Consider the following 17,387-nt stretch of genomic DNA (forward strand, 5'->3'; position numbering starts at 1 on the left):
TTAATTCCGGAGAAGTATTTAATAAAGGTGCTAATTGTATTAAATAATTTATGACCATCGATTATAAATACTCGTCAGATAAACTCGATATTGTGTGAATAAGAACCTTAAGAGTATTCCATCAGGACCAATAAAGTGTTCAGTCAAATATTGTATGAATGCCGCACGAATGATCTGAGTTTTATTTATTTCATAACTGTATTATATCTAGGACATTTAATCTGAAGTGGCTTTTACCTATTCGAACTAGATGTTTAACTTTCTAGCAATGATATATATTACAGTTGTTACAAAGAAGTCTAGTTTATTATTGTACACGTGTGACTATAGGGGAGGTGGCAGCTGACAAACGAGAAATATATTCACCACATTCGGAGCATTAACACCAACACCGAGTTCTCGCCCATCGTATTTGTGAGCAGTACTTTAAAAAGACATGTTATAGAGGTAAGATGTGGTAATAGACGCGTTAGGTGTATACTGTAATTAACGTGGAATAGATCCGGTATCAGACTGTAACCACCGACTCAGCACGTGCTGAAGATTTAATATACATCACGTCCATAACATGAGCGATAGCGCACGAGATTTTCACAACTTTCAAAAGTCAAAGGGATTTTGTTATCTGCTGTGTTTAGTAAGGATAAAAGTTGAGCAACAGTGTGCAGTTGCAGAAGTTAAGAGCGATGTACCAGAAAACCTTGTTTAATTAAAAATCATATCCTCAGCAAAGTTGATAATGGTTGTATATGTTGTTTGTATTTAATTAGGTGCGTCGCCCAGTGAGACAGAGTAGTGCTTGGCGTCCCTCGTTAGCAGTGGTATGGTACCCGTCCGCTCAGCCTTGCCTAGGTCAGTATAGGCGTAGCAGGCCGTCATGTGAGGAACGCTGTACTTATGTCAAAATATCAAACAATCGCCAGGAGTAAACAACGACAGCAGACAACACGTGGAATACACGGAGGAACTGAAGGCTCCGCAAACTCCTCCTTACACAGTCTTACAATCGTATCAAACTTCACCGAGTTACTTTATAGGATTTAATTCAATATAAACGCTGCTCACATACGCAAGGAGAGCAACTAGGGCCCAGCAGTGTTTAGGAAATTATACTAACTGGTTGCTTTTTAAACAACTAGAAGTTGGAGAAACCATATTACTGCCAACGGATATTGGTCTTCGACTAAGTCAGCACGAACCTGCTTCAGACCACTGCGGGGACATGTCAGATAATTAAAAGCTCGGTATTATAAAGGCTTGGGATTTCAATATCGAGACATGTGACTCGCACAGGACAGACATTGGTGAAGTTTTCTATAGAGGGTCATATGGTATTCAACCCAGGTCATCCTAACCTATATGTCTCGTTGGTTGCCATTCTTGGGTCAAGGCCGGTGACATTTTCGTGGCTTTCAAACAATAGTACTGTGACATTATTGGTTAGTTGAAGCACTATTACGAATTATGGAGTGTTTTGGGCGGCTGTTTGGACTTACATTATTTCTCGTGGTCCTGACTGGATTTATTACTGGACAGGAACCACCAGCAGAGAAGCGTCTCCATAGCGACCTGTTGGTGCGGGGCAGATACAGCAAACTTATCCGTCCTTCCGGTACTGATGGAAACAGCAGCGTCCAGCAGCTAACGGTCAAGTTGGGCATGCGCCTTACACAACTTCTCAACATGGTAAGTACTTAGCGGGTTTGTTTTTGTTTTCTGTTAATGGGTTGTAGAGTAAATACGGTTTAAGTGAATGTTCAAGTTTCATTAATTTGATAAATTGTGTTTTAAAACTTACACTTAATGGTAAATGGCAGAATGTTTCAACTGATATAATCTAAACTGTATTTATTGTAACTTATAGCATAACAAACAAACTTTTGTTCAATTTGGAATAACATCTAGACATGTACAACCTCTGATATATGTATGAACTAATAGTCAAATATCCATCGACTGATTAAACAAAGAATGAATGAAAAGTTAGGGTCTTTTGGCGGTATGTCAATACATTAATATCTACATGCTCGTGTGTGTGAATGAGTTTCCAGGTAAAACATTCGTTTCATTGCTGTCAAAATGATGATGGCTTCTATGACGGTGTGTGGGGAGATTGTTAAACAAATTCTTTGCGATGTAAACCTAATCCTTTTCCAATGATGTTTATTCTTTTATAAAACATTCTGAGATCTAACCTTTGGCGTATGTACCTACTTATGGAATAGGTAGCATTAAATGCTGAAGGGTTAAAGGTTAAACTAAACCTATAGCCCTCTTATCTCATTACAGAACAAACTAAGTATTCAAATATTATAAAATAAAAATATACAATACGAACGTTTGTTTAATTGCTCTTCATGGTAGATTAAAAACTAATCAAGTCTTCGGAAAGTTTATTCACTGTGGTATGGCCCACCAAGCCGTTAAACAAATCACGTATTCGTTTGTTGTGTATTGGAACAGGCGTATGAGGAACCATACCACGTACAATAAGGTTTACTCACAACAATGGCTCCTTGTTTTGTTTGCGTACAGATATGTTATTTTTCACATATGTGCTATTTTTTATGCCAGCAGCGAAATAAGTTTGTTTTAACAGTAGTATTAAAAGGCCATTCTCCTTGCATAAGGTTGTTATCATCAGCGCTGATAGCGTTAGAGCACACGAGATAGTGAAACATCAAACTTAAGTGTCTGTACCTTACCTGACTACCACGTTCTCAACAGATCTTCACACAGCAACATGCCTATGTAACATTTACATCTTATATTACTTTGATGTACACAAATATTTAGAGAATGCCATTTAAGAACCAATTACGATGTTTAAAAAACACTAGAAAGTTAAATATGTATACCTGCACGTGTGTGTTATAAGTTTTAACCTGTAATAATACTATCGTGAGTTATATTGGTAGATGTGGTGCCATTCTTTATCTCCGTACCATGTCGACTATCTTTAGACGTTATGTCTTAGGTAAAGTTGCCTAGTGTTGGTTTGGTATAATCTTTATTTATAGTGGACGTTTACATTCTGTGTAATATCAGGAACGGCATATGTTTTGTCCGGAATTTCTTGTCTTATTCACATCCTTACACCAAACATATTGTATACAGTGGAGGTCGTTCATAACTTACCTTAACTGTTAATAGGACGTTGAGCCCAAACAATTAGCCACCTCTTCGAATATAATTCGATTTTGTTTTATATAACCTGTAAGCATACCAAATGGAATACCAATTGAATAATTATGGAAATATACAAAGTTTTTAGCGGCCGAACATTTCTAGGTGTTTGACGTACTTTTGATACGCTTTACGTTTGGTGGTGAATTCGATGTCCATGCGGGTCTGTATCAGTTACTAACTTTAGTTAGGTTGGCATACCTCAGGTTAAACGGTTATAACACTAAATTCATCATAGTTTTTAAAACTTGTAAGACGATCAAGCAAATAAACGGCTATTAAACCAATAATATAAAGAAGATCGTACAAAATGATAAATGAAAAACATTATAGATTCTGAATTGTATTGGACATCTCCAGGGTCCCATGACGTGTTATACTAGAATCGTGAATTCATTATCACGTAAGGCTGGTTAAAACAGAAATTACCGAATGTTTCCGGATGACGATCGTATGGTGCGCCAATATTCAGAAATGTTGTTTCTGTAGAGATGTAAGAATGAATACTTTTACCTGGAAAATGCAATAATCGACTTACCTTTTCAGTTGCTTGTCAGGTAAATGTCTGAAACATAAAAAATGCCCAACTAAACATCAAATGTTTCATTTAGAAAAAGGTTTTATATTGTTATACTATGTATATATATAAACATGTTTATTGTAATTAACATCTATTCAAGTAATAGGGTTAGTATAGTTAATGTTTATATCATAATAACGAACCATTCCCTCGCTACTGTTATCACAAAAACCAAACTATATACAGAAACATTCTCATAGGTTTATCAAGCTGTGAAGTACAACGTCAACAATATTGAGCAACATCGCATAACTGTGGGACTGATGTGAAATTTCGATTACTAACGAAGGCGGATTGTAATTGTTTAATTTTAACAAACATAATTGATGTTTACATACTCGTAGTAAATAACGACTATGTGAACACACAATTGTTCATAAACATCCATTTAGCATGCAAAATTGCAATTAAGGATCTCATGTTTGATAATATAAAGCAGCAGAAAACGTGTTCTTAGACATAAATTGTTCATATGGAACACCAAAATATGTTTATGAAAGAATTTTTATTACCAAAAAAAAGCATGAAAAAACAATAAATACCTCTTTAAAAACATATACCAATACATTGTAATTTGAAAACCTAATATGGAAACTGTGATGTCATCATTGATATAATCAAACAAAATTGATAAAATATAAAACAAAAAGTTAATGGATCGCCGAATGAGCAAGGTCGAACATCAAATTACATTTGTTAACGAAGGAAGAAAGAGTACACGAGTGCAACATTGCATGTATAGAAATAATGAAATAAATGCACATCAGTGTAAACTAATTGGAGACACGTTTGGTTTCTTAGACTGTACTCGCAAATCGAAATCACCAAAGAATTCAGTATGATAATAACATATTGGTTTTTATTTAGTTGACGTATTTTACTTTCAAATAGAATTCACGAAAATAAATCGCCGCAAAAACGTTTCAACTTCAACTAATACACAGCGTTTTAATTGCAAAATGTAAATTTAATTACCACCATGATAAATAGTGCGACATCCAAATGTGACATAGGAGTCTTGAGAAAATATGTTAGTTTAAAATGTACTCATAATGAGTTTGGAAAATTTATATTAATACCCAAAAACCAAATGTCAAATGATTTTGTTATTTATCATAACAATAGAATATATAATGAAATGAAATTTAACAAAAACGAAAATATTCATTCAATAACATGAAAATAATAAATATCAATTAATAGTTACCAATGGCCCATATGACAGAGATGTGTGTTATTTAAAGTTTTGATTAAAATTCGTGACGATACTTCGATGATAAAGGTCTTGTCTTAATGCCACATGGAGAAAAGAGCTAAATTCATACTCATGTAATTGATGTATTGAAAAGCATAGAACTTATACACCAACATTCTTAATATAAATGTCCTAATCGGCATTTGTCATCCATGAGATATTGTTGACGGAACGTACCTGCAGTTTTTGATTGGGTGGTAACACATAACGAATTGATAAGCATGACCTATAAACAAAGTGTTTTAATACTCTAAAACAATTGGTTGCGAAATTATGTTTTAACCAATTAATTGAAAATTAAGAAACGCGAATGTTCAATGGTTTACAATACTATGAAGCACTGAACACCTTCGACCTCAGCTGAAGTTAAAAGTTTCACAATCTGGACTCAATATTGACAGGTCAAAATTCTCCATGGTTCCGTCATTATTTGTCAAAAGACAGACTACCTGTTTTCTCCACAAGACTTGTATTAGTCGCAATTTATTAAGTTTTACCCTTCATAATTCAGTGAAATAAACATGACGTTTAAAATGAAACAAAAGTCTGTTGTTATCCGCCACGGTGTGGACTTTGAAGTACATTGTAAAGTTGCTATGAAATAACTATATCGAGAGAGAACGTATACAAAGGCTTCCCTGTTGTTCAGTCCTTTTCAATGTTATTGAAGTAAAATTTTGTTAATATACAGCTTAATATAACATTATCTAATCGGAATGCACTGTATAACATAAATCTGTATTCTAGAGTTCTTTCTTTTGCTATTTGGAGCTTTGATTTCGTCAATAGAGATATTTGTGGTTAGCCGATGGAGCAAAAGTGACAATAACATTAAAACAAAACTACTTTATTTTATATTTGTGGTTTTACAAAAGCCGTATAACAACGAAAGATTCTGCACAACATTATACAGTATTGTATGATCTATGAATTAATATTTATACAACACTGGTGTCCATGATCTATAATTAAACATTTTCATGGATAATTGCATAACCGAAAGCACAACTGCTAGTTTACGTCATCGGAAGCATTTCATAATGAGGCAGAAAATCTGGCAAAAATGTGTTAAGGTGATTGGTTTAACTGAAGTATAAGTTTGATATAATTCTAAATATACACCTATATCAGATAGTGACAATGTTCGGTAAGACCAGAGTGCAAAAAGTAAACTTAAACAGAATTACATTGGCGTATATGGGGAAGTTTATAATGTCGTTCTAAAAAAGGAACCATATAACAAAGAAATTCCGGAATTAAAATTTAATCGTGACGCATTTTATAACGTAATTTTGAATTGAAATTGGCGTTTAATTCTACCATTCCTTCCAGACATCGATTCCGGGGATAAAGTCGTAAGATACGACTATGGTATGGAGAAGTAGAGTATAGTTTCTTTAGCGAATTTGACAGATTTGTTCAAATGTCAAGGCAATGTGTTCACCTTAAGATTTCAATTGATGTTTTGTGAAAGGTGCGACGTTAAGACTGGACTGGAAAGGATTTGGTAAATTTCAATCCCTAATGCTAATTTGTTTTTGGCAGTAATCATTATTTATATTTGAAAAGGGAACTGACGTATGTATTTAATTTCAATCTCTAAATGTTAATTGTTTTAGGTAGTAATCACTATTTTAGATTAAACACAAGGATACCAACATGTATAGTTGTTTGTTATTGTAGTTAACGTCTCCCGTCAACGTATATTGTAGCGAATTGAAAATGACATGATTTGCTTTAAAAGCTTTAAAGACAAATCTCTTTTGATTCCCGAATTTTTTTTGCAAAAGTAATATATGTGTAGCAAATGTGCGAAAAATGACATTGTGGAAATACACTGAAATTAGCCAGACAATTATGCCGTCATATATAGAATGTTATGTAGTTGCGTGCGCTTTTAAATTATGAAATACACGCGTTATAAAACATTACAACTGTATAGTAAAGAGAACCAAAATGAAAAGCCTGCCGTAGAATATAAGGAATCAACAGTTGGTTAAATTGGTTGAATCCCCCCGATACAAGTCTAACCTGAGATTGCGTTTCTGTACGTTTAAGAATAGCAAAAACAGTCACATACAACTTCTTCTATTGAAGCAATCTAAATAAGCTTAACTATAAAATAGCCATACGATTCCAATGCATATCAGCGTTATTCCAACTGCATGGGTTCCCTGTAATGAGCATTAATGTATATTGACATCTCTGTAACTATCGTGCACAGTCCAGTGCACGTTTCCTGGTAGAAGCTAGTGACCTATTTTAGAGAACCGATTACAGGAAGAGTTTCTACAACGACGGCAACAGATTACTGGTATGTCAGAATTTTGTGGAATAAATATCCTTACAAACAATATATAACTGTCCGATACAGACGAACTCAGTGTGTGGGTATATATAAACAAAACAATAAAACACAAATATAAAAGTCAGAGGAATATTGGAGTAGTTCTGTGGATAAGTACCAGGCAATTTGATGATATCCCCGCTATTGTTTCATGTCTATTTAGTAACAAATAGGCCTCAATGTTTATAGATAAATCTGAAATGCGTTTCGCTGCGTCAATAATAAAAATGCGATATGTTCCAGAAAAAAAGCATTGCGGTGGCCTATATATGATATGTCAGACTTTGTCTGTACAATCAACTGTGCGCCAATGTTCATATGTTTCCGATTAAAACGTATCAATGAACACACTATAGACAGTGCACGTGTTTTCCGGCATTACATCTGGTACTGATACATGAATGAGAGGAATGTTTTGAATTTCCTAAAACAATTCATATTACGCCATTGTATCAAGAATGAATTTATAATGGAGACGTTTCATTTTATGCTTAATTAGTTATTGGTGCACGTGAAACACCAACTATTTATAGAGGCAACTGTTTGGTAGACATACATACACGCGCGCGCATGAGCTAACTGACAGGAGAGACTCAGGAGGGGGCCACGTATTGTCGTCTACCACATTTATTTTCCCCACCAGATTAGTTTTTGCTCACCTTTCTTCCTGCATTTCCAGAAACAAATTGCCGAGATAATGTCTGTCGTTATTTGTGGTAATCTTTACACGTGCGCGTAGCCGTCAGCACTGTCGACTCGCGTGGCAGGATGGGTGTTTCTTAACAGTTAGAGAAAAAACGCGAACATTTGATTAATGTTGTCTTAGACATGCTGAAGCCTTCTTCTGATTGATCCAAACACATGTATTGTTGAAACAATAAACTCTTGCTATGGAGAACAAACTATAACAACATCGCATTAATCCGCGGACTATTTATCGACAAAACAGGATTATGTATAAAAGCGTATATACATACGGCTATAGAAAAGTGTTTATTGTGAGAATTCTGATCGAAAACAATGAAGAGAAAATAAAAACTCCTTTATCTCGGACCTTGAACAGGTGTCAAGACTCATTCGAACGCACCGGAAATGGAATATGTTTTATCAAATTTATTAGGTTTTCATAAGAGAAATTCGAATGAAAGATACTAAGTCCTCTGATGCTGAAGGATATAACTAGTATTCATTTCTTTGCGAAATATACAGATATAAACCATAGGGTTATATTAAATATAGCACTTATGTTTTTTCGTATTTTGTAATTTTCAAGCATTTGCAACTTTTCAAACTTCTTTAACGTTGCTTATATCAATCGAATGATTTAAGGTATTGGTAATTTTAGCGTGTATTCTTGTTTCAAATTATGACAGAATCTCCTTCAAATGCTCCTCTTAAACATCGAATGCATAGAAATACTCAAAAGTTTGATTATTATATCCAGTGATATTAATTTTCTATGTTGGTTTGACGGCAAACAACTGTTTTCCACAAGGATGTCAAACCTTCACAATGCAGTATCAAACAGCCTCTCATCTTAAAGGTTATCTATAGGTATTGTTATCCAATGTTCTATTGTAGTTTTAGGCACGAGTTCCAATACTCACTGCTGTCTATATGAGTATACGGGCTAGTTTTAATGAGCAAAGACTTGACAAGCTTTAGGATTTTCCTGGGGCGTACATTCCGTCAGGAAAACTTAATAAACGGGCGTAGGAAGCGAATGTACACAAAAGCCAGCATGTCTCGACTAGGGAAAACGAAATTTTGTTTGTGCATGCAGACAAGCCTTCTTGTTCCGACATATTATGTTGTTAGTTTACATCTGAACTCTGCTCTGTGCAAAATCATGATACATCATGTCTAGCATAAACCTTATTTCTTCTTATAAAATGTTGATAATGGTTACGTTAATGATATGTATACTGATAAACAAACCGTTCACTAAAAGTAAAATGTTTTATTTTTATCCCAATTTATTGTCGCATTACTGGAAATTGCGAAGACATTTTCATAGTTACTGTAACCATCTTTCTTTCGAGATAAAAAAAATTCGCAATTTCCATTTTGAAGTATTGCCGGTTTTAACATTAAATTTCCAATTTCTTTCATTATAACAATGAAAGATATCCATTGGTAGTGATAAACTTCCCCGAACATACCATGATCGCTTAATTCGCCGAAATGTATCGCACTCGAAAGAAAATTGATTTTCAGTATGCGTTTTCGTTAATTAGATTAAACAGTTCAGAGAATGACGATATTTTTTCAGTACATATACCGGTTTATGAAACGAGGAACCATCAATGTGCCGCATTACCTCCCTTTGAATGGTGATTATATTGGTATTTTATGGCCGTACTCGGACCACTAACCCCGTCTAGAGTATTCGTGACTGTATCTATTGTAAACTGAATGAACTCTAAGTCTTGTGAAATAATTGGTAATATAATCTTCCATGAAACACTTACAATACATCACAAAGGTGTTATGCCGTCGAAGAAGGTAAACTAGCTTGGTTTCCAAATAACTTTGGCTCTACAATTTTCACTGTGCACATCGTTTGCATTCTAAGTACATAAACATCTCTTTCAAACTGCAATAGATTAGATAAGCCTTACATTAAATGAAAAACTTTTCATAATGTATAGATGTTGTGATATTTTTATGACTACAACTAACTGAAAATCAGCCCCTCTGATGATATTGGTTTATTATCGTTTATCTAGGTCACGATACCTAACTCATAACACAATTTTTTAAATGTATTTATAGTTAAATGGAGTAGTTCTTTGAAATATATTTTCAACTTAATCGAGAGAGACATCATTTATTGCCTGTATTGATAAGATCTTGGAATCGAACAGAATCAAATATTTCAGACTTTATGAGTGAGGCCGTTGTAATTATGTGATGGTCGTAACTTTGATCAGCTTACACACACGTATATGGGGAAACAGTTATGATTTAAACTTCCTGTCATATCAGTTTTTATTAGCTTTGTTATCAGAAAATTGATGTAGTTATTGCTCGCTTTTCATCAGATTGGACATAAAATTAATATCTCTGTCCTTGTAACTCGTCCTTAAATGGCGGCGCGTTATAGTTCTAAATGCGAAGTTAACTTCTCCAGTTTAATTTTTACAAACATACATGTACATTTTGATAAACGTTCGAAAGTAAGACCTCAAGATGAAAAATTTATTTTGGTAGGTTATTGTCAGCTTGAACTCGTCAGTATCTTCAAAAGTTCGACGTCATACTGAGCAGAAAGTGAATGTATGTTTGCTAAGTGCTCTTTTCTTACTGTCAGGCAATGCTTTTTCTTTCGTAAAAATGCCCGCTCGTAATAAGTTTGGTTCGATGGTCCGCTACAATTCTATGAATAGTAATATCACAGTAAAATCTACAGTACAGCTTCGGTGATATTCTACCTTCGCCGATGTTTTTTTTTTTTTTTTTTTTTTTCATACAAATATTTTTATTGAATTTAAAGTATCTGTTTGGAACAGGTACCCTCTGTACTTGAAAACCTTACAACTGCTAATGTCTCTTTTAAAACATATTATCTACTGCATGCGAAGCCTGCCTTCTTTTGTATCACCGAAATAATGACGGGTCGATTCCAAGCTATGCCATTCTTCTGCCAGCGATGCACCAGAGATAGGAATATAGAGAAAAACATTTACACTGACGTATCGAGCCCATCACGAAGCTGCCTCCCGTCTGTTTATGGGATTCCCTAAATGGTAATCAACACAATTGTTTATCTCCTTCTGTCTCTAGGACTGACGATGTAGATAAGTCTCCCGTAAATGTCTTGTTTGAAAGCTTTTCCTTTTGGAAATCAGATATATAGACTGGTCTCTATAGTGAACAGTAATCATAGAGTTCATCTCTGAACCTCCCTATCCAAATCCATGGCCATGGCTTAAGTCTATACTTTGACCAATCAAGATGCATGATACATGATTCATCTTGACCAATCAAAATGTGTGATAGATTGAACTGAATAGAGTTCTGGCGTAATCTATCATGACGAATTATATGTGTTGATATTGCTTTTAAAGAACGACATTAAATCAAACATAAATGAATTAATTTAGGGCTCATATCTACGAACGCGTAAGAAATAAATCCTGAAATGATTATACTAATCAGGTGGTTCGTTCATAAGCGAATAAACTAACACATATTTTTATCTTGTCAGCAAAATAACATTGAAGGTGTCTCTGTGAACATAAAAATACCATAATTGACACCCATTTAGGTATCTTCAAACATTAAGTACGAATTCGTGTGTTAACGAGTTTGTGATTTGTACTAAATACACACGACAAATCAAATAATAAAAAGTAATGTATTTTTAATCTTGGTATATATTTTCCACCGTTGCTGACAAAACTGCTTTGATGTCTTATAATTTCGTTCCAAATATATACAATTATCGGTTTTGACACATTCGCAATAACATATTCTGCACTGATTTCTATGATGATGTTATAAACAACTTTAATGTTGGCTGAAATCATCATTATCTTTCTTATATTCATAATTGCAGCTAATAATTATAAGGAAAATTGTATTTGGTATCCATATATTGGACCATGAAAAATATTTCATGGTGTAGGTACTGCGTCCCAGATTTCAAATGATTATAGAAACACACTTTACGTACAAATTATCTCTATAGGTAATTCTGATAGTCTTCTACTCGTTCTAAACTACAGTCTACTGCAAGCCCAGTATATGAATCTCCCCTTAAGTTTGTTCTATACCGAGGGTGATCGCCGGGTTTCTCTTCAGCCAATTAATTCCGTACCCTGCATGGAAGCATTTGTTAAACTCATCAGATTGCTATTGGCGTTGAACCGTACTGTCTTAGCAATGGAGCCAAGGCGACTATGATGAGAGTTTGTATGTATTCTAAGGCAAACGTGGTATTATTTTCTCTTCATTTTCATTCAACATTGGAAATGTACAGTATTTTATTTTCCAAGGGTTATTTCTTTGCTTTTATTGTAGATCGAATAGTTTCTTTTATTTATTTATTTATTTTTTCGGTTTCTAATCCTCCTCTATCATCACTATTATAACCTACAAATATATCTAACAGACATACTATTACAAAACGCACGAATCTTCATCAAGTTAGTCCTTTTCTTTGCATTTTACTCCCTTTCTTATCTTTTTTTCTCTCCATATTTTCAGTTATAAAAACTATCAAAATGGACTATTCTTACATTTATCCCAACATTCTCCACAGTTTTGTTACTATTTATACAAGTATTTCTCTCTCTTATGAATATAATTTTAATTACTACAGTTTATGCGTTTTATTAATTTGTAGCGAAATACACAGTTGGTAACCTCATATTTATTTTCTTATCCATAAACAAATCAAATTTACGATATATTGTTTCGGGTGGATGTGCTGTTAAGTGACACAATTACAATGGGCACGACACCAATATGCCGCAGCCTCCCAAAAAACACACAAGCGATCCACACATACGGGAGAGTGTCCTTTTACAACAATGAGTATAAATAGGACTTCAATTTCATCCACATGTAAACGAATGGTTCAGCCATATTCCATATAAATCTAAATAGATGTATACATCATATTGTAGTTGCTAACATTTGGCATCAACACAGAGTTGGTTGGGATCCATAAACATACCTTTTACGAAACAAAAGACATTTCAATATAGTGTGAAAGAAACGTAATGCACGTTTTGTAATTATCATTATGAATTCAAAAACCTGCGGTTATTGAACTAATATTAGTTTTTGATCTCATTTGATGATCTGTGTTACATAATATTTTAAATAAAAGGTTTAAGTAATCATAAACCACGGATTATAATGATTAAAGTTAAATCCGTTACATAATGCTTCATTGACACATGCTGTTAAAGCAAACATTCCTCCCTAAATCTATCATGGGGATAAATTAAATGTGATAATGATAACGATGAGCTTTATTTTGATAAATTGTGTATTTCTCATTACAGATCGACTGTAGAAATTCGACGCTTACTCCATTTGCGATATTGAAATATAAAATTATAACAGGCACTGCATAGCCATATTGTTTAAATATAACAACCAGTGCAGCTGTCTGCCACGTCAACTAAAACCTTATTATATTTCCTGAAATCAGACTGCAGTGCAGTATTATTAAAATGTTGGATAATCAAAGCATTTTATTTATTCCCTAGTCTAATCAGTATTGTATGTCTGTTCGTTATAGACCCACCCAAGCGATACTCCGCTCTAACGGTATGATACCGACTCATTCATAAACCTAGAAACTTTTGATGTTTCATTTTGCAATTTTCTGCGAACAAACCAGGTGAAATTAGTCCATTAAATATGTGAAGCGTCGATTAGATCGACAATATCAGACAGGTAAAGATAGGCGTACGGGCGTCAGTCTAGCTTTATCGACGTTACCGAGACTTCTGCAAACCTAAATTGGTGGCTATAAATTTTTATTGAGTGATGTGTTTAGCAATTTCTGAATGTATGTGAAACATAAGATGTATATTCTTTTTGGTAAAATGGTTAAGGGTTGTAAGTGAATGGATGTAAACTTTCTTGTCGTTATAACCTGTGGGATATTGATATATACAGAGTATATAGTATATGGTACTATATCAAAGTTATATGTGTCATAATTGTTATACTGATGAATCAAGAAAAGTTTTTTCACCACCAACATTTACCAACATCAAAGACTTACAATGAATAAATTTTAATTTTACAAGTGATAAGAGCTAAAAATGATTTTTGGCAGTACTTACATCTACAGTGCAGTGATATGAAAAATTCGGTCAGACCGTGAAGCAAAGTTGTGACAATTATATTTGACATTTTCGCAATATTATAAGTTATTGTAATGTGATTTATGCAGGTATGTCTCCATCTATGCAATCATACAATCAAATCATATGTCTTATGTAATCAATATGCATAAGACATACAAAAACTAGAATTTTATATAATTTTGTATAAACTCTGTTTTGTAACAAATATTTACATACATGTCTGTCTGTCCATATGAATGACTGTTACAGTTTGATTAATCAAGCCTTATAATCTTCAATGAATTACTGAATAAATAATAACATGTCAAAATCTTTGCCCAGATATGCTATATATAACTTCAATTAAAATATAGATGCTATAATGCTTTCCTTAGTCACATATTATTTTTATTATTATTTTCATTATTATTCTTATTTATTTATTTATTTCGCATTTAGATGTCGTATGATATAAAACTATTACAATTCTGATGTTTCCGGGTCACGTTGAAACCTTGTTCGTTTATTATTTTTATTTTCCTAGTATTTCTAATATTATATTGAAAATATTTCTTTCAGCTGAATTTTTATTTTGCTTGCAAGTAAAGAATTAATTAACACTTATCAATTCAATTTTTTCTGCTAGACGTTCCTGTCCCCAATGCATTGCAATAAGCATTTAAAAGAGGATATGACGAGAGAGATATCAACAAGTAGGGCTATAATTTGTTAGAATTTCTTAGAATGGGTGGAATATGAAATATTTCAGAATGCATACATATAACCCATGCACAGTCGTTTGGTTCTGAAGAGTTTATCTCAACTTAATCTGTTTTGTAGTATATCGACAACGCAAACAAAACTATAATTCAACCTTGATTCATATCAACATCTGTTTCGCGTGCTTATGAATAATTCAGGGGAGATAATCGATTTGAACTGTTACCTTAAGTCAACAGAATTAATTCGAACAAGCAATATTCGAAACCGGTAAAACAATATGTGTGAACGATGGGTTTATGAAGTTGCCTTTGATAAAAATGTTAGTATATACAGGATGTTTACAGTGGACACGGCTGTGTCATCAGAGTAAATACAGAAGGTTTGTCACTATCGACCAATCAACGTTAAGCGAAGATGTTTACTTTGCCAGAAAATTATGTAATATTGTCACCGCATTTCTGGGTAAACATCCACGAAAAGATTTCTATTTACAGTATTTTTACACTGACTTTCATTCTAAGACTCCTATAAAACTTCATTCGAACCATATTTTTTTTCTTTATTTTGATTGATTTTTTGAATGTTGTTGTTAAACAATTAATGACATAACAAATCTACAACATTTTCACACAACACTTATTATTGCCATGTGGTTGTCTTACTTACAAAGCTTTCACGCGAGCTTTGTATTTAATCACAAAAGCCCATTTGGGGGTTTTTCCGGATAACTGTCAACTTGACGCCGTAGTTAGCAAATATAAACGTAGATAAATTCTGCTTTATTGTCTATCATTTTTGTTAACTGTTTTCATACCTTATTGTGTCGTTTACTGTTTACTGTTTCCAAACACTTAAATTGCACTTAAACAAATAGCAAATGCAAGCATCGTCCAATGTTTATAAAAACATAAGAATTGCCATTGAAGTCCAAAGTCTTGATAAATTGATTTTCAAATTATCCTTCGTTGTAGTTGTAACCTTGGGTAAAAAAAACAAACATACATACTATACAATTGCAGTTAAAATAAAATTTGAAAAAAAAAACCCGAAGGAATTAAATTTATAGGATACGAGGAGACTATCTATCCGGCACCTATTATTACTGATAGGTCCGCGCCGCAATATCTTCTTTCTGGCAATGACGAATGGTCCCTCTGATTAACAAGTATGTTATTTCGGCACTAAAACTGCAATTCCGTATGCAAATAAAATCAGAATTCTTTCTCGACACTTTTGCGTGCCTCTGCCAGCCGTCTGCGAACATGACCCGGACCGATGGCTCCAGAGAAGGACTGGCCACCGAAGGTCTCCCGTTGTGATCCCGGCGATATGCAACGTTAGTAAGACACCAAAACATCTCGAAATATGTCACTATTATTAAAATTAATAACCGAGATTATTGTGGTAACTTCTAAAGTAAATATACGAGTAAGAATTAAGTTAATGTTCTGATAACGATGTAACGTGTTCATATCAGATCGGATATCGTTTCTGCCAAATGAAATACTCGGTTGATTTTAAAAGGTATTGCTAGGAAGTCAGTTTTAATAAGTCTAAAGAATTGCGTATTGCATCAAACATTAAGTAATGGAGCTATCCGTTTACTGCCCGTTTGTCTGTATTATTCACTATTTTCCTGTCAATCAGTTTTATTGTTTCATTGTGAATTTGGGCATAAATTGTATCAACAGAAATGTTGTCTAGGTCGGGACTTCCCATTCATGAATATATCGCAAGTCTGGTTTCCAGCGTGTCGTAACTGCAACAAAGATAAAAAAATGTCAGTTTCATTAGCTTATCATTTGGCATCCATATATCCAGAAATATTGATTGCATAAAAACAACTTGCCCAGTTCGCTTTACTCAAGGTACCTACAGTGCTTCAGTATGTGTCTGCCTAACATGAATACTAATTTGACAACATTTCCGCGAGCTGTGTCCCACCGAGATCAAGCATTCAAGCGTTTCCGCGATTTCCGTTCAATTACAATTACGAAAGTCAAAGGTCGGTAGAGCATCATTTCCGGGAACTCTGACCAATCAAAGACGGCAGCTTGGGCGCAAGATTTCTCCTAATGTAATCCATAGAGTTGAGGGTCAACAGATATTGTCTATATCGAATGTAAGGAATGAAGTATGGAGACTATTTATCACAATTACATAGTTATACTGTACTTGGTCAATGTTGCTGGCGTTACTGGTCTAACTATGGATTGGTCTTCTTGAGCACGCCATGTAGAGGTCTAACTGCAGCAGAGAGAATAATACTACTTCAGATATTGAGTACATGCAACATTCCATTGTGACGGGAAAAAAAGATATATTCACACATATTATATTGCATATGATCATAAAATTGCATAGTATCACGAAGTAACAAAGAGTAAATGCAACCTTTATCATTTGCCATAATGTTCATGCTCATTTACTTTTATCATCAAAACATCTTTTTTCTGTTCAGCTTCTTATATAACTTCCATATCA

General features: G+C 33.9%; 1 protein-coding gene across 1 annotated transcript in view; it reads left to right on the forward strand.

Moving 5' to 3' along the window:
* The first annotated feature begins 335 nt into the window (after nt 1–335).
* The window catches only part of LOC138333553 (acetylcholine receptor subunit alpha-like), a 31,282-nt gene continuing 14,230 nt past the window's right edge, over nt 336–17,387 (forward strand). The window contains exons 1-2 of the mRNA XM_069282006.1: nt 336–447; nt 771–1,686. Of these exons, the coding sequence (XP_069138107.1) occupies nt 1,465–1,686 (222 nt within the window). The 5' untranslated portion in view covers nt 336–447; nt 771–1,464. The remainder of the gene's footprint in view (nt 448–770; nt 1,687–17,387) is intronic.

The sequence above is a fragment of the Argopecten irradians genome, chromosome 10, assembly GCF_041381155.1.
Source record: "Argopecten irradians isolate NY chromosome 10, Ai_NY, whole genome shotgun sequence".
Classification (NCBI taxonomy): Eukaryota; Metazoa; Mollusca; class Bivalvia; order Pectinida; family Pectinidae; genus Argopecten; species Argopecten irradians.